This window comes from Neophocaena asiaeorientalis, unplaced genomic scaffold (assembly GCF_003031525.2).
Source record: "Neophocaena asiaeorientalis asiaeorientalis breed wild unplaced genomic scaffold, Neophocaena_asiaeorientalis_V1.1 scaffold4, whole genome shotgun sequence".
Classification (NCBI taxonomy): Eukaryota; Metazoa; Chordata; class Mammalia; order Artiodactyla; family Phocoenidae; genus Neophocaena; species Neophocaena asiaeorientalis.
Window position 1 is genome coordinate 6,195,061 of NW_020173682.1, and position 14,004 is coordinate 6,209,064.

A 14,004-nucleotide genomic window follows, 5' to 3' on the forward strand; every position below is an offset into this window, starting at 1 on the left:
GGCCACACTGTGCGGTGATGCTCTGTGTTTTATTTCCGTTTTATAGGTCTGTATGAGCTGCTGGCGGCTCTGCCAGCCCAGCTGCGGCCACATGTGGACAGCCAGGAAGACCTGACCTTCCTCTGGGATGTGTTTGGTGAAAAAAGCCTGCATTCGCTAGTCAAGGTAAACCATGCTGTTGTCAGATGTTCTTCGCGGAAAAACATATGCAAAAATATTTTGAGCGCCATCTAGTAAACCAGAGATCAAACTGTTGCCCTCTGAAAACAAAACAGCCTTGTTCCATTTCACTGCCGGGCGTGGAAGTTGTTAAAAGGATTCCACCGAAAATACATAGATGATTTCACTTAATGGTGGTGATCTGGCTGTGCATACTGATGGAGCATGCCTGTGCTTGCCCTTGTTTAGAAAAGGAATGTGAAATAGTAGCAGGAAGGGCTAGACTCCTCATGGTCAACGTTCGTGAGCTGGAATTCAACTTAAATAAATAAATGTTCGCAGCAAAAATTAGAAGGAATATATTTTCTGAGGTTCAGGATGACAGCTGTTCAGCAGCTACATTAATTTAAAATAATTTCCTCTAATAAAGTCAAGTGAAATTCTAGCAAAGCTGTTTCTTCTCCTGGCACAGTGCCACTGAAATGGAATTTTGTATATAAATACAGGGACGCTAAATAGGAATAAAAAACAGTGTGTGGGAGACCGTTTTAGCCAAGCGTCACGCCGTGGAAATGATCAGCCACCAGAAACCAGATCTTGCCACACAGCAATGCTGGGAGTGATCAGAACTCTTAAAATAGTAAGACGAGAACAAGGAACTTACTGGAAAATATGCCACTCTTGCTTCTGGAAATATGAGTTGCATTTTCTCTCTTTTAACTCAAGCTGAAAGAAATTTAGAGTCTTACTCGAGTCTGGACGAGCTGGACACGTATGCCTCAACAGTATCTGAGCCCGTCCTCCATTCAGCTCGACCTGTTATGGTTGTCTGTTGTGATGAGAGGCTTTTTGACCGATGTATAGTATTTGGAAGTGAGTAACTTCTGAGGGACGGTTGCTCCACAGGACAGGACAGTTCTTACTGCGTTTTTCTCTTGTCAGATTTGCTGCAGTTCGTGGGCTTCAGGCAGTGGCAGTCCTCAAGAAGTCAGCGTCTTGATGTGTGGCACTCTCCTAGCAATACATTTAAAGAGTGCTTTATTGGTTTATTTAGTTTTTCCAGGACACCTTTGTATTCTGAATAATTTTAGGTCTTTTAGTTGCTCTCTTGGGATGTGTTAGAAATGGTTTTGGGCTTATAATTGATGAAGTTTATCACTTACTGAGGCAGTCATGAAAATATTCCTGTATTAAACGTTTGGAAGTTGGATAGTTATGGATTTGATTAGATTGATTTGATCTCTTGAGAGAAGGAATAAAACACATTTCACATGGCATCATTACTCCCTAATCAGTAAACAAACATGCCCGCCAAACAGTGGATGTGTGTTTGGTTGTATTTATTTATAATGTGACTACTATCTGAGTTTCCTTGCCTATAAAATGGAAATTATAATACCTATTGACGAGGTTGTTTGTGAGTTTCAAATAAGATAGCGAAGGTCTTAGTTCTTTTTGTAGTTATATAGGTTAGGCAAATATAATTATTAAGAAAAAAATGAATTATCATAGCATGTGAAGGACCAAAAAGAATTGACAGAGATGGTTGTTATTTTTATTAATAGAATAAGACTAATGTGTAAAGAATTTTTTCGTTACACTAGTTGTTGAGTTTTCAGCATAGGTTGTTATTCCAAGTATGTGTCCGTAATTAAGTGGCTAGGAAGCAAACTGTTATTGATATCTGGTTTATAAAAACAATGCAGCAAATGAATTGATATTGCTAGTATTTTAAATAGCGTAACAGCATGTGTACTGTCCCAAACGTTTTTTCAGTAGTTGCCATAAAGTGTATTTTTAAAATCAGCTTTAGTGTGTAACTCTAGTACGTCCTCCCTTTCTTAACCACTCCCCGCTCCCCACTGGGGACTCCAGGGTGTCCTCTGACTGACCCATTATGTTAGTTTTCAAGTAGGAAAGCCTAGGATGCCCTGCAGGAGGTAGGTCTCGTGGGGCAGTAGTTTAAACAGCCGGGACAGCCTGCTTAGCTGGCTTCCAAGTGCCTCTACTGAAGGGTGGAGGAGAGAAGGCTTCGGCTTCTGGACGTAAATCTCAGCAGAGCAAAAGGAATTTGTTTGAAAAGAGTTGTTTTTAGACCGAATCGTAACGTGCTCTGATGTTACGCTCTTTTGCCTGCAGTTGGCGCTGTTGGTATGTGGGTTAGAACTGGGTGAATGTGAAACCTGATTTTATTCTAGCCCCAAATTTTCACAGTTCTCATCTTCTTTTAGGTAAAAAAGAAAGTGGTTGTTAAATCACCACACAGTTTTGAATGCAGGCAACTTGCTGTCTGATGTAAAATATACTTAAGAAGAGGTAGGTTTGGTGTCAGGGTCTGTGGCAGGTATGGCACATGCCACCGTAGGATTTTGAGCTCCACTCTGGGGGAGTACCGGAGGTTGTGAGCTTGTCGCTGGAAAAGAGCTATGATGATCCTAGACTGTGTTACCTGCGGATTTCTTTTTTTAAAGAAAAACTTCTAAATAGAAAAGTTGAATAATAAAAACTCTGAGCACGAGATCCCGAAAAAGGCTTAGGCTGAGGGTGACGTCAGAAGAAAGATGGTACTGGTAGAAGACCTAGGAAATACCATACATAATGTGAGGCGAGACAAGGGTGTCCATTTTCACAGGACCTAGTGAAGTTGATAGATCATCAGTCAGCTTAGAGCCACATCTTGGACCCACGTTTTGCAAATATACAGAACCATGAAGCGTGTAGTTCGTGTCTGAACCTCGTTTCTAAATTTATCTCCCGTCCTTGTGTTTTTTCCTACTGAGATTCCTTTACTTACCTTAAATTTTATTTTATTCAGTGGCGTTGTATGTATTTTTACAATCTGGTTTAAGTTCACTTTAGAACAAGATGTGGCTTAAAGACTTCCATAACCGTATTATATTTATTGTAAAGAAGCCTGGTAGTTTTGTTTCTTCAAGAAATTTTTGTTCTTATTTCACAATTGTGTTGGATTTCTAGGATAAGAATATCAAACTTTTAGTACCTTTTAAATAGCTGTGTATGCTTTTTCTCCCCTTTCAAATAGTTGCATACATGTATGGGGACAGGAGAAAAAAAAAGGTAGCAATCTGAATTTTATCCTTTTGGGATTCGGAAGTATTTCAACAAAACACAAACAGATTATTTTCAAGAAAAATTTCCTGATGTGATTGAGTTACTGTGTGTATTTCTGTGATTTCAGTCTTACAGGAGTAAGGATAAAACTCGCTAGACCCTTATCACATTGCGTTACGTAGTTTTAATTTCCGATGATTGATTGCTTTGTTGGCGCTGTCTTTGTTGACGTGTTACTATGTGCCAGACACCGTGTAGGTCCCCAGGGCTAAGCTTTCCGGCAGAGCGGGTGCAGCCCCTTGTTTTCTGGCGCCTCCAGCCCCCCAGAGGGCTTGTAGATGCAGCGATGGGCAGTTGCAGCATTCCGGGGCCGCCCGTGTTTACAGCTGTTATGGGACACGCGAGGTGTCTCCCTCAGATACTGGCCTCTGAGAGGTGCTCAAGGAGGATTCGGTAGTTTAAGCTAAAACCTGCATGTTGAATCCGAGTTGCTCAGGTAAGGATTTATGCGGGAGGAGGGGGAGGTCAGGCAGAAGAAATAACTATTGTACAAACACCAGGAGGCAGGTGTGAAGCTCGTGTCTTCAGGATGGAGGCTGCCAGCTCCCCTGGGCTGCAGGTTCTCTCCTCACCCGAGTCAGTTTGCTTCTAGCCTTGGGCAGTTATGAATAAAACTTCGCTAACCATTTGTGTGCAGGTTTCTGTGTGGGCGTTAAGTCTTCTGGTCATTTGGGTGAATGCCGAGCAGCAGGATTCCTGGGTCACATGGTAAGACTGTGGCTTTCTCAGAGACTGCCAGTCTGCCTTTCAAAGCGGCTGTACTAGCCTGCGTTCCCACCCGCAGTGCCTGAGGGTTCCTGTTGTTCTGCATCCTTGTCAGCACCTGGTGGTGTCAGTTTTGTGGACGTTAGCCGTTCCGATAAGTGTGCAATGATGTCTCGTGACTGTTTCAGGTTGCAGCTCTCTTACGTTGTGATGTGGAGCATCTTTTCTTTGCTTATTCGCCATCTGTGTATCTTCTTGGTTGGAGTGTCTGTTCGGATCTTTTGTCTGTGTTTTAAATGGGCTGTTTCCCCCTTATTGTTGAGTTTTATCATTTCTTTGTCTTTCTTGGATACAAGTCTTTTATCAGATACGTGTTTTGCAAATATTTTCTCCCAGTATGTGCCTTGCCTTCATTTTCATAATGGTGTCTTCACAGAGCAGAAGTTTTTAATTTTAATAAAGTTCATCTTAAGTTTTCTTTCGTGGATCATGCTTTTGGAGATGTATCAGAAACTCATTGCCATACCCAGGGTCACCTAGATTTTCTCCTCTGTTATCCTCTACAGTTTTTACATTTAGCTCTGTGATTGATTTTGAGTTAATTTTTGTGAAAGGTGTAACTTCTATGTCTACGTTCAAATTTTTGCATATTGAATATCCGATTTTTCTAGCATCAGTTGTTGAAAAGACCATTCTGTCTCCATTGAATTGCCTTTTCTCCTCTGTGAAAGATCAGATGATTTTTATTGTGTGGGTCTATTTCTGGGCTCTCTGTTGTGTTCCACTGATCTATTTGTCTGTTTTTTCACCAGTACTACCTTCTTGATTACTGTAGCTTTTATTTTCTTTTTAAAAATTTTTTTTGGCTGTGTTGGGTCTTCGTTGCTGCGTGTGGGCTTTCTCTAGTTGTGGCGAGCGGGGGCTACTTTTCGTTGTGGTGCGCGGGCTTCTCCTTGCAGTGGGTTCTCTTGTTGCCGAGCACGGACTGTAGGCACATGGGCTTCAGTAGTTGTGGCTCGTGGGCTCCAGAGCGCAGGCTCAGTAGTTGTGGCGCACGGACTTAGTTGCTCCACGGCATGTGGGATCTTCCCGGACTAGGGTTAGGGCTTGAACCCGTGTCCCCTGCATTGGCAGGCGGATTCTTAACCACTGTGCCGCCAGGGAAGCTTGATTACTATAGCTTTATGGTAAGTCTTGAGGTTGGGTAGTGTCCATCCTCTCACTCTTCTCAGTATTGTTTCAGGTATTCTGGGTCTTTCACCTACTCATATAAACTTTAGGATCAGTTTGTCATAGCAACAAAATAACTTGCTTGAATTTTGATTGGGATTATGTTGAATATATAGATCAAACTGGGAATAATTGACATCTTAATATTATGTATTCTGGCCCATGAGCATGGAATATCTCTCATTTATTGAGATCATCTTTGGTTTCTTTCATCAGAGTTTCTGTACTTATTTATATTCTGTACATATTTTGTTAGATTTATACCTAATTTTTGGATACTAATTTAATTTCAAATTCCAGTTGTTTATTGCTGGTGTATAGAAAAGTAATTGATTTTTGTATATTAAATTTGTATCCTGAATCCTTGCTGTAGTCACTTAGTAGGTTTCAGAGTTCTTTTTGTTGATTCTTTGGCATTTTCTGTTAATACATAGATAATCACGTCATCTATGAACGAAGGCAGTTTTACTTCTTCCTTCGTAATCTGTATACCTTTTGTTTCCTTTTCTTACAGCATTAGGTAGGAATTTCAGTAAAGTATTGAGTATGAATGGTGAGAGGGAGGGGACCTCCTTGCCTTGTTATTGATCTTAGGGGGAAAGAATCTAGTTTTTCACCATTAAGTATGATGTTCGCTGTAGGTATTTTTATACATATTCTTTATCAAGTTGAGGAAGTCCTCTCTATTCCTAGTTTGTTGAGAGTTTTTATCATAAGTGGATGTTGGATTTTTTTTAATGATTTTTTGCATCTCTTGATACGATCATATGACTTTTTTTATCCTGTTGATGTGGTGGATTACATTATTACATTCTGAATATTGAACCAGCCTTTGCATTCCTGGGAAAAATCCCCCTTGGTTTTGGTATATAATTCATGTTGTACATTGTTGGATTTGATTTGCTAATGTTTTGTTGAGGATTTTTACGTCTCTGTTCATAAGAGATTCTAGTCTGTAGTTTTCCTTTCTTGTAATGTCTTTATCTGGTGTCGGTAGTAGAGCAATGCTTGGTATATGGTTAGGTATATAGTTAGGAAGTGCACTGTCTGCTTTTATTTTTTCTGGAAGACCTTGTAGAGGATTGGGATGATTTTTCCCTTAAATTCACCAGTGAAACCATCTGGGCCTAGTGCTTCCTGTTTGGGAAGGTTATTAATTATTGATTCAATTTCTTTAATAGATATAAGCCTACTTAGATCACCTATTTATCTTTGTGTGAGAGTTTTTGTCACTTGTATCTTTGAGGGAATTGGTGGAATCATGTAAGTTATCAAATTTGAGGGCGTAGACTTATTTATAATCTTCTGTTATCTTTTTAACATCCATGGAATGCATAATGCTGATGACTCTTTCATCTCTGCTATTAGTAGTAACTTGTGTTCCTCTCATTTGTTTTCTTGGATAGCCTGACTGTAGGTTTATCAGTTAATCTTTTCAAAGAACCAGCTTTTGGTTTCATTGAGTTTTCCTGTTTCTTGTTTCAGTTCTATTGCTTTTTGCTTGTATTTTATTCTTTTTTTTTCTCCTTGCTCTTTTTTTCTCAGTTTCCTAAGGTAGACACTTAAGTTACTGATTTTAGTTCTTTCTGTTTTTCTTACCTTCAAAGCTATACTTTCCCTCTAACCACTACTTTTGCAGCATCCCACAGATTTTGATAAGTTGTATTTTCATTTATTGCAAAGTATTTAAAAAATGTATCTGTCTTGAGACTTCTTCATTGACCCATGTGTTATTTAGAATTGTTGGTGAATTCCCAAATACGTGGAGATTTTACTGCCGTCTTTCTGTTGATTCCTGTTTTAACTCCATCAGAGAGCATATGCTGTATGGTTTCCGTTCTTTTAAATTTGCTAAGGTGTGTTATGGCTCGGAATGTGGTCGGTCTTGGTCTGTGTGAGCTTGAGAAGAATGTGTATACTGCTGTCGTTAGATGAAGTGTTAGATTCAGTTGCTCGATGATGCTGTTTGGTTCAGCCATATCCTTACTGACTTCCAGCCTGCTGGATCTGTCAACTACTGATAGAAGAGTGTTGAAGTTTCTGAGTATAATAGTGGCTTTGTTCATTTCTCCTTGCAATTTTTAAAAAATAAATTTATTTATTTATTTTGGGCTGTGTTGGATCTTTGTTTCTGATGGTGGGCTTGCTCTAGTTGCTACGAGAGGGGGCTACTCTTCGTTGGGTGCATGGGCTTCTCATTGCAGTGGCTTCTCTTGTTGCAGAGCACGGGCTCTAGGTACACGGGCTTCAGTAATTGTGGTTCACGGGCTCAGTAGTTGTGGCTTGCGGCCTCCAGAGCGCAGGCTCAGTAGTTGTGGCACACAGGCTTAGTTGCTCCATGGCATGTGGGATCTTCCCGGACCAGGGCTTGACCCCATGTCCCCTGCATTGGGAGGTGGATTCTTAACCACTGTGCCACCAGGGGAGTCCTCTCCTTGCAGTTTTACCGTTTCGCCTCATGTATTTTGACACTGTCTTGTTAGGTGCATACACGTTAAGGATTGTTATGTTTTCTCAGAGAAATAACCCCGTTTTCATTATGTAATTCCCTCCTTTATCCCTTATAATATTCCCTGTTCTGCTCTCGCTGTGTCTGAAATAGATGCAGGTACTCCAGCTTTCTTTGCATGGTTTATCTTTCTCCATTCCTTTACTTTTAATCAATCTGTGTCTTTATATTTAAGGTGGGTTTCTTGTAGGCAGTAGGTTCTTCCTTATTTAATCTGCTCTCACAGTCTTTGTCTTTTAATTGGTATATTTAGACCATTCATATTTAAAGTGATTGTTGACGTAGCTGAGTTATATTTGCTATATTTGCCACTGATTTCTATTCATAACACTTGTTTTTTTTTTACGTTTTTATCACCCTTTCTTCCTTCTCTGCTTTTAGTAGAACACCTTATATGATTCCATTTATTCTTTCTTAACATATCAAAGATTTCTTAGTGCTTGCCCTAGAGTTTGCTGCATGCATTACAACTAATATAGGTCTACTTTCAAGTAACACTGTACCATTTCACAGGTAGTTGCAGGTACCTTATAAAGAATATTCTTAATTCCTTTAGTCCCATCCTTTATAACATTGCTGTCATTCATTTCACTTATCCGTATACTGTAGTCACCCAACACCTTGCTGCTCTTTGAACAAACAATTATCAGATCACTTAAGAGTAATAAAAATAAAAGTTTTGTTTTACCTTTATTTACTCCTACTCTGATGCTCTTCTCTTCTTAATGTATTTCCGAGTGCCTGACCTACATCACTTTCCTTGTCTCTTGAAGAACTCCTTTTAACACTTGCTGCAAGGCAGGTCTACTGACAGCAGATTTCTTAAATTTAAGTTCGTTTGTTTATTTCTCCTTTACTTTGTAAGTACAGCTTCACTGGATACAGAATTCTAGGGTAGTGTTTTTTCCTTTCAACACTTTAAATATTTTACTCCAGTTTCTTCTTGTTTGCATAGTTTCTGATGAAGTGTCTGATGTAATTCTTGTCTTTGTCTTATATAGGTAAGGTGTTTTTTTCACTTGAACTTCTTTCAAGGGTTTTCTCTTCATTTTTGGATCTTGCAGTTTGAGTATGGTGTACCAAAGTGTAGATTACTGGGGATTTATTCTGTTGGATGTATTCTGAGCTTCCTGGGCCTGTGGTTTGGTGTTTTGTCATTAATTTTGGAGAATTTTCAGCCATTATTACTTTGAATATTTCTTCTTTCTCTTTCTGTTCTCCTTCTGGTGTTCCCATTATGTGTATGTAACACCTTTTGTAATTGTCCTGTAGTTCTTGGGTATTCTGTTCCTTTTTAAGATTTTCATCCTATTTCTCTTTGTGTTTCAGTCTGGGGAATCTCCATTAACATATTTGCAGTCTTACTGATTCTTTCCTTGGCCATGTCCAGTCTACTGATGAGCACATCAAAAGCATTCTTCATTTCTGTTATGGTGTTCTTCATTTCTAGCATTTCACTCTGATGCTCCCTTAGAGTTTCCATCTCTCCGCTTACATTTTCTGTGTGTTCTTGCACGTTGTCCACTTTTCCCATTAGAGCCGTTAGCCTGTTTATCACGCGTATTTTCAGTTCTCTGTCGCAGAGTTCCAAAGTCTGTGTCAGCGTTGAGTCTGGTTCTGGTGCTTGCTTTATCTCTTCAGACTGTGTTTTTCTTGCCTTTTATCATGCTTTGTGATTTTCTGTTGAAAGTTGGACATGATGTATTGGGTAATAGGTACTGAGGTAATTAGGCTTTTTATGTGAGTTTTTATGTTGACCTGGCTGTGTTCAATGTTGGCTGTAGCTCTCAGTGTCTCCCCTCCCCTGTCCCCTTTGTCTTTCCTTAAGAACTCTCTTGGCGTCTGTGTCTTACGGCTCTCTCAGTTACAATCCACTGTTACTTTACTAGAGCCCTGTTGATGGTGGTGAGTTGTAGGGGAGAGGAATTGTTATATAATCTTCTGATTAAATGTCAGCTTCTGGGCTCTGAGGGCCTTCAGAAACATTTCTTAGCCTCTTTTTTTTTCCCCTCTTTCCTTTCTCCCCTTATTTGAGACAGGAAGGCCAGAGGGGGCTAGAGTTATCCTACTGCCCTGTCCCCAGGTCAAATAAAGCTCTGGTAAATAAAGCCCCTCCATTAGAGGGGAGGACTTTGTTATGGAGAAAGCTCTTGGCCTTTGTATTTCAAAATGATTATCTTTCTCCTTCCCCTGCTTGAAATAATAGGGGAGTTTTCTCCTGTCACCATGAGAACTTGGTTGGGCTCCCAGAGGGAAGTGCAAGGGTCTCCTCCGAGACTGGGTCCCCAGGAGTTTTTAACCCTCGGACTAGTCACATTTGCCCACCATCGGTTTGTCCGTATCACCAGTTAAGGGTCCCTACAAGTTGCTGGCCCCAGTAACATCTGCCCCTGCTAAGCTGGTTTCAGCCACGACTCTCTGCATTCCTGTCTGTCCTGATTTCAGAGTGGCACTGTGTCCTGCAACTTCCATTCTCCTTACATGTCTGAGCTGAAACCAGAAATCTCCCTTTGCCCTCTTTTTTATTTGGCTGTCATTTGATTACTGATGTGTAAGAGTTCTTTATGTATTTTGGATAATAGCTCCTTACCAAATTACATTTGTAATTGGAAATTTTCAATTTCTCTTCTGAAAGATGTCTTGCAATTTTGTTTTTAATGAAACGCGTGACACCGTGGGCAGAGTAACTGAGAAGTGCACGCAAGGTGTGAGGGATAACTCAGCGGGGGGGGCGGTTATTTTCAATCTCCATATTAATATGAATTTGTGAAGTTTTTATGCTCGTGAATTTAGGTAGAATTTTAAAAGTGAAAATCTTAATCTTGAGTCTGAAAATAAGTCTTGAGCAGATGCTCAGAAAGCAACCTGTGAATGAGAGTGTACTTTAAAAATGTTATATCTCCCACCTGGAAACTTGAGGAAACGAAAAAGCAGCTGGAAGGTAATGCTTGATCTTAATCTCTCACTAATTCCAGTTTTCTTAATCATTAGCACCATGAGACTTGCTTGGAAAGTAGTTGTTTCCAGGATAATTGATACAGTCGAGCTATAAAGAGAGAGAGAGAATTTCACTGAGCTGTGGTTTTATAATCATGCAGGCACTCCATGTTTTTCCCTTGCTTTAATCTAGAAGCAACGAAAAGCATCTTATAGGGGGGAAAGGTGATATTTACACAGTAGTAAATCAGATTCAAGGCTGAAAGGCTATTTAACAAGACACTGGTCCCGGGCTCTGCAGAAACAAATTGTGCTGTTTTGGAGGGGAGAGGGGATGTTAGGTTCAGAGAGGAAACCCGTTGGGGAGGTTATGTTACTTGCCTCTGCAATACCATTTGCCTTGGGTGGGAGGAAAAGGACAAGGCAGCCGACACTGCAAATGATCCCTGGCCACCTGGTTTGAAAGAGCGGAGAATTGGGTATCAGCAGCTGGTAACGCTCCTTGGCCAATCAAAGGTAACTGTTCGGCCAGCTCTGTTGGAGCAGCCAGACGAAGTTATTTCTTACGTTATAGCTTACATTTTTTCAGGCACAGAAATATGTAAGGTCTGCCGAAGATAGGAATTCCTGAGACCCTGAGTAAATTGTTGCCCTTGTAATTCGCTCTCTCAAAACAGAGGCCATATGTAACCCTTTTCAGAGATTTGCTTGGGACTGGGGCTGGGTGAATAGGGGCAAGGACCGTGGATACTCCATGGGGCTGTTTCCTCCTGCCGGGTCTGTGTTTAATATAATGGAAGAGCATCTTTTAAAAGTTACTGTGAGGGGCTTCCCTGGTGGCGCAGTGGTGGAGGGTCCACCTGCCAATGCAGGGGACACGGGTTCGGGCCCCGGTCCGGGAAGATCCCACATGCCGCCGAGCGGCTGGGCCCGTGAGCCATGGCCGCTGAGCCTGCACGTCCGGAGCCTGTGCTCCGCAACGGGAGAGGCCACAACAGTGAGAGGCCCGCGGACCGCAAAAAGAAAAAAAAAAAAAGTTACTGTGAGATTTATATATTTATTTGAATATGCATAGCTTTAGAACAGTCATCTGAATTTACATTTATTCATATTTGACTGACAGAACGTACATTCTCCACAAACATGAATGTACAGGGTATCCTACCTGACTCAAGAACAGTTCATTCCCTAGAATGGATGGGGTCAGGACGTCGGTAACCCTCTCACTTCCCTTGTGGAGGTGACTCCCGTGATTCTCCAATTTCAGAGACTTAATTCCGGTAGGGAAACATCCAGCTTCTCTAGGTTTTTCTACCTGACAGTGGCGTTGCTGGGCACAGAGATGTGCCTGTCCCCCCTTGGTTAGGTTTTGCAGAATTGTTCTGCAGGTGATTGGACATACCCGGTTGGAGAGTGCCTGGCTCAGTGAATTGTGTGTTTGCAGTCCTAGTACCCTGGGTCATCCCTCCCTATCACCGCAGCTCTGGACTGTGCTGTTTCTGGAGGCCTTAGCTTAACGTGAGGGCAGGCAGTAGTTCGCGTCCTCTTGCCGGGTGGCTGTTGAGCTGTGAGCGTGGTCCTGATGCTCTGAATTGGTTCTCATGGTACGTTGACCGATGATGGTTGTGGACCCAGAGAGAAAAAGGGGGCACGCTGTTCCTCAGGGTCCCGACGCACTATGACGTGGCAGGGTCACGTACAGCTAGGTCCGCACTTCTCTAGGTTGTGTCGGAAGGTGTACAGGAACACATACGCTGTTCACAGAAAACTCCAGGTTCAGGGGAAATTTCACATGGTTTTGTGGGCTGGCTTGGAGACCTAGCTGCCATTTTAAACAGTGTTTCTAGGGTATGTGTCCCCAAATCTAAAAAAATTAGAATCACAAGTAAATTTTCGGTGTAAACTCCATTTGATTTGGGGGGAGGGACTGGATAATGTTCCCTGAAGTTTATTTTGGTACGTTAGGCACTCCGCTCAGAATCATTAGTGAACGGGTGGTTTCCATATGTGGCTGAAGGAGACCAAGGTAATTTCTAGAGGGAGGCGTCTTGTGACCTCCAGGACGACTTTCATCATTCAGATTAACTTTGGACCTTTTGTTGCTTCTCTTTTCCTTTTGCTCTCACTCTTGCAATCATTTCATTCTCATCGTATTTGTCTAGTTGCCTGCGAATATTGAGGTGTATTCTGTGTGTCCAGGTACCCAGCTGGCCCTTCTTGTGAGCGCACATCTGAAGCGGTGGTTTAGAGCTGGGACTGTGGAGCCGTGTTGCTTGGCCTCAGGTTCTCGCTGTGCCAGGAGCACTGTGCCAGCAGTAAGGTGATAGTAGCGATCATAGGATTTTACTTCACCGTGTCTCCTTTTCCTTACATGTTAAATGGAGACAGTAGTAGTACCTACCTTGTATGCTTCTTACCGGGAATGAAGGAATTAACATATGAAACATGCTTTAAGTGGACCTGGTACATGAGTCACCGTTGTTATTATCATCACCATAAACCTCCTCCATTGCTTTCTTTTTGTTAGCTGCGTTCCGTGCTTTATCCCAGGATTTCACTATTTTTCTCATTATCCCTTTGGCTGCATTTCTGCTTTTTCAGGATGATGTTTTCTTGCCTTAATAAACTTTTGTTCTTGCCTTTTTATTTCCTTTCTCTCTGTAAAATTACAAAATGGAAATTGACACAGTCTATGATTTGAAATTCTTGAAAAAGTCCTTGAGTTGGCTAAATGTGTTTTCTAACTTTTCCTTCACTTTAAAAATGTCATAGAATATTTTGGGCATTAAAAAAGGCGGAACCATAGCTTGAATACCCACATATTCACTGCACAGCTTAAGAAAGAAAATACTGCAGGTTCAGTTGAAGCCTGAGTGTCCCTTCTAGTTTCCATTCCTATCCCTCACCTGCCAGAGGTCACCTTATCTTGAACTTCTGTTCCTAGAAAATATGAAGTATTATTTTTTCTGTTTGAAAACTTTTTATAATTAGAATCATACTTACATCTTTTTGCATTTTTTTTTTTGCTTAACATTTTGTTAACGCACCAAGACTGGGGTGCATCTCACACTTTTTTAGGTGTTACCAGATTGCTCTTCTAAGATTGTTTCCTTTCACGCTCCCACCAACAGAAGGAGAGTCCCAATTGCTTTACATCTGTGTTAACGCTTGGAATTAATTTTTGCCAACAGGGTCAATTTGAAATACTGTCCCTTTATTTTAGTTTCTATTTATTTGAATATTAGAGATTGAGCTTTTCCAATTTCCTATTTATGCCTTTTTATATCCTTTGCCTGCTTTTTCTCTTTGGTTATTTGTCTTTTTCTGGTTGA

General features: G+C 41.1%; 1 protein-coding gene across 11 annotated transcripts in view; it reads left to right on the forward strand.

Annotated features, from left to right (window-relative positions):
- The window catches only part of MPP7 (MAGUK p55 scaffold protein 7), a 284,418-nt gene that overhangs the window by 111,884 nt on the left and 158,530 nt on the right, over window positions 1-14,004 (forward strand). For 10 of the 11 annotated variants that reach the window (XR_003003786.1, XM_024750109.1, XM_024750112.1 and 7 more), the window contains one exon: window positions 47-165. The exons of the other annotated variant lie outside the window; for it this stretch is intronic. Coding sequence is in view for 8 of the 10 variants with exons in the window: in XM_024750109.1 (XP_024605877.1) it covers window positions 47-165 (119 nt within the window). In the remaining 2 variants the exon portion in view is untranslated. Of the gene's footprint in view, window positions 1-46; window positions 166-14,004 lie in introns of those variants that run through there. 11 annotated transcript variants of the gene reach the window in all.